This window comes from Scyliorhinus canicula, chromosome 18 (genome assembly GCF_902713615.1).
Source record: "Scyliorhinus canicula chromosome 18, sScyCan1.1, whole genome shotgun sequence".
Taxonomy (NCBI): Eukaryota; Metazoa; Chordata; class Chondrichthyes; order Carcharhiniformes; family Scyliorhinidae; genus Scyliorhinus; species Scyliorhinus canicula.
Window position 1 is genome coordinate 90,485,139 of NC_052163.1, and position 8,685 is coordinate 90,493,823.

At 51.5% G+C, this 8,685-nt stretch overlaps 1 protein-coding gene across 1 annotated transcript in view; it reads left to right on the forward strand.

Moving 5' to 3' along the window:
* mpnd (MPN domain containing) overlaps window positions 1–8,685 on the forward strand; it is a 49,940-nt gene extending 41,255 nt beyond the window's left edge. The window contains exons 12-13 of the mRNA XM_038777339.1: window positions 6,789–6,881; window positions 7,298–8,685. Of these exons, the coding sequence (XP_038633267.1) occupies window positions 6,789–6,881; window positions 7,298–7,384 (180 nt within the window). The 3' untranslated portion in view covers window positions 7,385–8,685. The remainder of the gene's footprint in view (window positions 1–6,788; window positions 6,882–7,297) is intronic.

The window sequence follows — 8,685 nt, forward strand, 5'->3', positions numbered from 1 at the left end:
CCCAAAGTGACTCCTGAAAGTGAATGTCAGCATCTGGGGCCTATCTCCCAGTGACTGCCCTAAACCAAAGCACTTCAGCCTGATTCCCATACTTCAGGAGCCCTCGTAGCAATAATTACCCCAACTGCATTTTGGACTGTTTCCCATCCTCTTCCCATCTTCTGCTACAAGGGCAGTCTAAACAACAGCAATGGTAATAGATGGTGGGTGCCAGGAGACGGGCAGGAATCACCATTGGAAACCTCACAATTGGTTTAGTCTAACTTTTTTAAAAAATAATTTTTATTGAAAAATTTTGAATTTACACAACAACATCAAACCATACTAAAATACCAACGATAACAGTAATAACAACAATCATAAACCTTCGCCCCTCCTCAATTTTTTTTTTTTTTTTTTTTTTTTTTTTTTAAAATTTAGATTACCCAATTATTTTTTCCAATTAAGGGGCAATTTAGTGTGGCCAATCCACCTACTCTGCACATTTTTGGGTTGTGGGGGCGAAACCCACGCAGACACGGGGAGAACGTGCAAACTCCACACAGACAGTGACCCAGGGCCGGGATTCGAACCTGGGACCTCAGCGCCGTGAGGCGGTTGTGCTAACCACTAGGCCACCGTGCTGCCCTCGCCCCTCCTCAATGAACAACCCAACATATTAACAACAACTTAAGTTAACTCGGTGTTAAGTTACATAACCGTAGCCAAAAAAAAGGAAAATATAGAAACTATAGTTAGGAACCCCCCCCCCACTCTCTCTCTCTCTCTCTCTCTCTCTCTCCCCCCCCGGGTTGCTGCTGCTATTGACCAAGGTACCTATCTTTGAGCCAGGAAGTCCAGAAAAGGCTGACACCGTTTATAGAACCCTTGTACTGATCCTCTCAGGGCAAATTTAACCCTTTCCAACTTTATAAATCACGTCATGTCATTGACCCAGGTCTCCACACTTGGGGGCCTCGCATCCTTCCACTGTGGCAAGATCCTCCGCCGGGCTACCAGGGACGCAAAGGCCAGAACACCGGCCTCTTTCGCCTCCTGCACTCCCGGCTCCACCGCAACTCCGAAAATCGCGAGTCCCCACCCTGGTTTGACCCTGGATCCAACCACCCTCGACACCATCCCCACCACCCCCTTCCAGAATTCTTCCAGTGCTGGGCATGCCCAGAACATATGGGCATGATTCGCTGGACTCCCCGAACACCTGGTGCACCTGTCCTCACCCCCAAAGAACCTACTCATCCTAGTCCTGGACATGTGGGCCCGGTGCAGCACCTTAAATTGGATGAGGCTAAGCCTCGCACATGAAGAGGAAGAGTTGACTCTCTCCAAGGCATCCGCCCAAGTCCCGTCCTCTATCTGCTCCCCAAGTTCCCCCTCCAATTTAGCCTTCAGCTCCTCCACTGACGACTCCTCCACCTTCTGCATTACCTTATAGATGTCAGACACCTTCCCCTCTCCGACCCACACCCCCAAAAGCACTCTGTCCATCGTCCCCCGCGAGGGCAGCAAAGGGAATCCCTCTACCTGTCGCCTAGCAAACGCCTTTATCTGCAAGTATCTGAACATGTTCCCTTGGGGAAGGCCAAATTTATCTTCCAGTTCCCCCAGGCCCACAAACCTCCCGCCAATAAACAGGTCCCTCAATTTGCTGATGCCCACCCTTTGCCAACCCCTAAATCCCCCATCCTTGTTCCCTGGGATGAACCAATGATTGCCACCCAGTGGCGCCTCCATCGAGCACCCTGTTTCCCCCCTGTGCCGTCTCCACTGCCCCAGATTCTTAGGGTCGCCGCCACCACCGGACTCGTGGTAAACCTCTTGGGGGAGAGCGGCAGCGGCGCCGTTACCATGGCACCCAGGCTCGTACCTCTACATGACGCCATCTCCATTCTTTTCCACGCCGCCCCTCCCCCCTCCATCACCCATTTACGCACCATTGACACATTGGCCGCCCAATAGTACCCCAAAAGGTTGGGCAGCGCCAGCCCGCCTCTATCCCTCCCTCGCTCCAGGAAAACCCTCTTCACTCTCGGAGTCCCATGTGCCCACACAAAGCTCAAGATACTGCTAGTCACTCTCCTAAAGAAGGCCCTGGGGATATAGATGGGCAGGCACTGAAAGAGGAACAAGAACCTCGGAAGCACCGTCATTTTGACGGACTGTACCCTCCCCGCCAACGACAATGGCAGCATGTCCCACCTCTTGAACTCCTCCTCCATTTGATCTACAAGTCTGGTGAAATTATGTTTGTGAAGAGTCCCCCAGTCCCTGGCCACCTGCAACCCCAGGTACCTAAAACTCTCCGCTGCCCGCCTAAGTGGGAGCCTACCAATTCCTTCCTCCTGGTCTCCAGGGTACACCACAAACACCTCACTCTTGCCTAGATTTAGTTTATAGCCTGAAAAGGTCCCAAACTCAGCTAGCAGCTCCATCACCCCCGGCATCCCTCCCACCGGGTCCGCCACATACAGTAACAGGTCATCGGCATAAAACGACACCCTATGTTCCTCCCCACCTCGCACTAAACCTCTCCACCTCTCTGAATCCCTCAACGCCATCGCCAGCGGCTCGATTGCCAATGCAAACAACAAGGGGGACAGGGGGCAACCCTGCCTGGTCCCTCGGTAAAGCCGGAAGTACTCCTCCCTCCTCCCATTCGTGGCCACGCACGCCATCGGGGCCTCATATAGCAGCCTCACCCATCTAATAAACCTTCACCAAATCCAAACCTCCCCAACACCTCCCATAAGTACCCCCACTCCACTCTATCGAAGGCCTTCTCCGCATCCAGCGCCACCACTATCTCTGCCTCCCCCTCAATCGCCGGCATCATGATGACATTCAACAATCTCCGCACATTCGTGTTCAGCTGCCTTCCCTTCACAAAACCTGTCTGGTCCTCGTGTACAACCCCTGGCACACAGTCCTCTATCCTGGTAGCCAGGATTTTTGCCAGCACCTTGGCATCTACGTTGAGGAGAGATATGGGCCTGTATGAACCACACTGCTGGGGGTCCTTGTCCCTCTTTAAGATTAACGAGATCAGCGCCCGCGACATCGTCGGGGGCAAAGTCCCCCCTTCCCATGCTTCATTAAGTGTCCGCACCAGTAAGGGGCCCACTAGGTCCACAAACTTTTTATAAAATTCCACCGGGAACCCATCCGGCCCCGGTGCCTTCCCGGACTGCATCTGCCCGATCCCCTTAACTAGCTCCTCCCGCTCAATCGGGGCACCCAACCCCTCCACCTGCTCCTCCACCTTCGGGAAAGAAAGCCCGTCGAGGAACCTCTTCATTCCCCTCCTCTCCCCCGTTTGCACCGACCGGTACAGTTCCCCGTAAAAGTCCCTGAAGACCTCATTCACCTCTACCCCCTTCCACACCACATTCCCACTCTTGCCTCTCACTCCAGCAATTTCCTTTGCCGCATCCCGCTTACGGAGCTGATGAGCCAGCATCCTACTCGCCTTTTCACGATGGTCGTACACTGCCCCTTGTGCCTTCCTCCACTGTGCCTCCGCCTTTCTGGTGGTCAGCAAATCAAATCTGCAGGCTGCACCTCTCCCCCAACAGTCCCTCCTCTGGTGCCTCTGCGTACCTCCTGTCTACCTCCAGCATCCTTCCCACCAGTCTATCCCTCTCACTCCTCTCGCTCCTCTCCCTGTGTGCCCGGATGGATATCAGCTCCCCACGAATCACTGCTTTCAGGGCTTCCCAGACCACCCCCTAAACCTCCCCCGTATCATTCACCTCGAGGTATCCCTCAATACTTGCCCGGACCCTCCTACACACCTCCTCCTCCGCCAACAACGCTGCATCCAACCGCCACAACGGTCGCTGGTCCCGCACCTCCCCCATCTCCAACTCCATCCAATGCGGAGCATGGTCGGAGATTGCAATGGCAGAATACTCGGCCTCCTCCACTCTCGGAATCAGTCCCCTACTCACCACAAAAAAGTCTATCCGCGAGTAGACCCTATGTACGTGGGAGAAGAAAGAGTACTCGCGTGCCCTCGGCCTCACAAACCTCCATGGATCCACACCACCCATCTGGTCCATAAACCCTCTCAGTACCTTGGCCGCCGCCGGCCTTCTACCCGTCCTAGAGCTGGACCGATCCAGTGAAGGATCCAACACCGTATTGAAGTCCCCCCCATGATCAGACCTCCCGCGTCTAGATCCGGGACCCGTCCCAACATACGCCTCATAAAGCCCGCGTCGTCCCAGTTTGGGGCATACACACTAGCAAGTACCACCTTCTCTCCTTGTAACCTGCCCCTAACCATAATATACCTACCCCCCTTATCCGCCACCACCTCAGATGCCTCAAACGACAGATTTTTCCCCACCAGAATCGCCACTCCCCGGTTCTTCACATCCAACTCAGAGTGGAAAACCTGCCCCACCCATCTCTTCCTCAGACGGACCTGGTCCGCCACCTTCAGGGGGGTCTCCTGAAGCATTGCCACATCTGTCTTTAGCCCCCTCAGATGAGCAAGTATCCTCGACCGCTTCACCGGCCCATTCAATCCTCTCGTATTCCAGGTGACCAACCGGATCAGAGGGCGTCCCGGCCCCCTCGCATGTCGACTAGCCATAGCCCATCGACTGCCCGCCCCAGGCCAGCACCCCCCCGCCCGACCCAGTCCCCACAGCGACAACACCCCACCTCTGTCCCCCCGGCCCCCACCAGCTCCTTCCTGACCCTGCCAGCAGCAACCCCGTATTCCCCCCCCCCCACCAAGGCTAGGAACCCTCCTAGCCGCGAACCGTCCTCCATTGTACTTCCGTGGGTCAGCTAACTTCTGCTGACCCCGGAAACTCCCGTCAATAACCCGACCCCTCCCAAAGTGGGTTCATCCCCCATCCTATCCCTCCTCCAGGCACCGCTCCAGCGCGGGGAAGAACCAGTTAAGGCCCCGCCTCCTCCCGTCATCGTCTTCGCCCCGCAGCGCGGGAAACCGGAGGAAAGCCCGCGCTTTCGCACTGCCCCACCCCACCCTTCTGACGCAGTGCCCAAATACCAGCCCCACTCCATACCCCCAACCCGATATAGAATACAACAAACCCCCCCCCCAACCCTCCCCGCAAGATACAAAACTCAAACAATGCCCCCCAGCAAAAAACATAACAGAACAACACCCCCATAAATGACTATATCAAAATTGTAAAAATACAGAAAAAGAGAACACAGCAACAGCAGAATCCAGCAATTAAGTATTACAACCGACCCCGCAACGCCCAACCCCTAGTTCAAGTCCAGTTTCTCCGTCCGCACAAAGGCCCACGCCTCCTCCGGGAAATCAAAGTACTAATGCCGGTCCGAATAAGTTACCCACAGGCGCGCAGGCTGCAACATTCCAAACTTAATCTTCTTCTTGTAAAGCACCTCTTTCGTCCGATTAAACCCGGACCACCGCTTAGCCACCTCCGCACTCCAATCCTGGTAGATCCGTACTACCCCATTCTCCCAGTTGCTGCTCTTCACCTTCTTGGCCCAGCGCAGCACACACTCCCGATCACTGAACCGGTGCAACCTCACCAGCACCGCACGCGGGGGTTCATTCTCCTTGGGCCTCCTGGCCAGTACTCTGTGTGCTCCCTCCAGCTCCAAGGGCAGATGGATAGACCCGGCCCCCACTAGCGAGTTCAGCATAGCAGCCACGTAGGTTGTCAGGTCCGACCCCTCCAGCCCCTCCGCAAGGCCCAAGATCCGCAGATTTTTCCGCCTCATGCGGTGATCGAGCTCCTCGAAGCGGTCCTGCCACTTCTTGTGGAGCGCCTCGTGCCCCTCCATCTTACTCACGAGGATCCTGGCCTCTTACTCTCGTTCAGTGGCCTGCGTCTGCAACTCCTTGATGGCAGCACCCTGGGTCGTCTGAATCTCCGAGAGCCTTTTGTTCGTTTCCTGCAGAGAGCTCAGTACCTCAGCCTTGAAGTCTGCAAAACAGCGCAGGAGAGCAGCTTATTGCTCCTGGGCCCACTGCTTCCACTCCTCTGGAGCTCCACCAGCCGCCATCTTGGATTCCTTCCTCCTTTTTTTCTGGGGAACTCCTGCCATTTTTTCCCCCCTTTCCACTCCAAGTTCGAGTCATGAACTGCGGGGAAAGTCGATCAGCACACCTTCTCCCACCGGGAGACGTTGAAAAATTTCCGATTTGGGCTCTAAAAAGAGCCGAAAAGTCCGTTTGAAACGGGAGCTCCCAAATGTGCGGCTTCCTACGTCATCGCCGCCACCGGAAGTCGGTTTAGTCTAACTTTTTTGACTTCTGATCGAAGGTCGCACTTGAATGAAACATCGATGACTGAAGAAAGCATGCCAATAACAACTACATAGGGGTATTTTGCGTAAGGAGAAAAACCTACTGATGAGGGTTACAGGGAGAAGGCAGGAGAATGGCAATAAGCGAGTTGCTCGTTCAGTGAACTGGTGAAGCCGCAATGTCCGAATGTCGTCGTCTTGTGCTGTAACAAGTCTGTCAAAAAAAAACCTAACTCTGCTTCCAAACCTTTCAGGAACATTTCAATAATAACATCCCGCCCAGTGGTCAGAATCCGCAAGTGCATGCAACCTCAAAAGCTGTTGTTAAAACCTTTTGCAATATCAAAGACGGGCATCATCTAAATGGGACAATGCTTTTTTTTTAAAAATCACAGGTCAGAGTGGATACACCTCCGATTGAAACACCTCTTCAAGACTGTTCAGAGGGAGGGAAGGAAGGTGGGATAAAGAAGGGCAGACAAGACTATTTTAATAATCTGTATATTTTGTTGAAAATCCCTCGGTAGATGCTTCTGTTGGAATATTACAAAGCAGCTCCGGACATTGTGAAGTTCAAGGACAAATGGAATGAGGAGACAACGTATCTGGATAAAGTTAAGGTAAGTTGGCTTTTCTCCCGTAAATATTCCAAATGCAGTTTGACAATCCCAGATGGTGTGTTCAGCTGGGTTTTGCTTTCCACGTGCACCTCAGACCAGCAAAAATAAAATCAGGAAATGTGGAATGAAGAACAGGCTGATATGGGATTTTGCATTAATGGAGATCATCAATCAGCATTCTCAGGCACAGGGTACGTACAACTGCAGAGGTATCCTGGAAAAATGTTTCCTATCACCAAATGCAATGATTGCCCCATTGTGCAGCTTTGCCTTGTCTGTAACTTCAATCCGTTGCATTTTAACAGCACTTTCAATCCCCAAGGTGCTTCAGGGAGGCATTAGGAAATTCAATCAGTTTCAGCGATTAAATGGTTAGATTTCAACTTAATCGCTTTCTTTATTTCTTTGCATTAAAGGGATCCATGGCCAATAAGACACCTAAGGACCAAACCTTTGTAAAAGTTCTGGAACACATTTATTACCAGCTGGGTGCCTGCAGTTAGCTGACCTCAGCTCGATTCTTGGCATCGCTGGAAAGGAAAAAAGCTGGAGGGGAAAAAAAAGAGAACGGAGAAAAGTGAATGTGGAAATTATTCAGAAGAGTTCAGGGTCAAATCGGAATGTGATTGTTTTAGTATTTTCTGTTTTGAATAGATTTTGTGGTAGAAATGGAAGCAAATTTGCCTGAGTGGCTGAATATTGACATCTGTTTCAGTGTGTAGACTGTCGATGTCTTAGTTTCATTATAGAAAACCAACGGGAATTCAAGATGTTAAATACTGAGACCTTCCAAGACACCACATTCGAGAAATGAACGGAAGAATGTTTTTTTGGGGAGTGATTTTAATTTTCCCTTCTGCTCTAGCTCCCTGGGTCTTGTACTCTCACAAGCGGGATTCTGTCGGTGAGTTAAATGAAAAGACCAGATTCCCTGGTTTGAAGGCATGCTTTGGGATTCTGGATAGAGGCCCACGATAACAATCAAAGTTGCAAGGAGGTATCTACACAGTATTAATAATTTGGGTTGGAATGTGACAGGATTGCTGCAAAACACGAAGTGACTCTGACTTGAAGAGTCATGTGCCCATTAATTGTTTAATGCAAAGTTGGACACCTAAGTAGGCTTAACCAGAGATTCATTGGTCTGGCACTGTCAGAGTCTCAACTCTCTTTGCATGTGTTGCTGATCTTCACAAGGTGAGGAAACTACAACAAGGACCAGCAGTCCATGTGACTGGGAATCCCAAAATGTGTCATCCCATCACCTCGGAGATTGAAAGCTTTCTAACTCCATGTGGTCTTGGTGCATTGATTTGCACTTTTCCCCAATCCAAGTTGGAATCTACCTAAAGTGCATTCCTAATGGCACCGAGGGAAGAGGTGTATTTTGAACCAGTCTCCCCAAATTCCCTTTGTCCTCAGCAGACTAGTTGCTTCTTGTGCGTTGGGCTTCTCGCCTAGTTGAGCACTGTTGTCAGTGGAAATTTAACATTGTTCCCTCGCCTCTTGCTGTCCAGGGTTGGGAAACAAAAAGGAATATCATTTAGCTGGAACTATCCCATCGTATATCAAGCAGGGGAAAGGGCCCCATTAAAACTAAAAAACCAATGTGGTTTCCCCTTTCCTATGAGCAGCTGTCAGGAGTCATGTTTAACAGCTGCATGGAAATCGCAGCGCAGGGAATTTGAGGCATAGACCTATGTCTAGTCAGCATTTGAAGTGTTGCAGTGTAGTATTTAAACAAGACACTCTTTCGGCCTATAGCAGAGTTAGTAAAAGAGGATTCAAATCCATAGAACTGGGA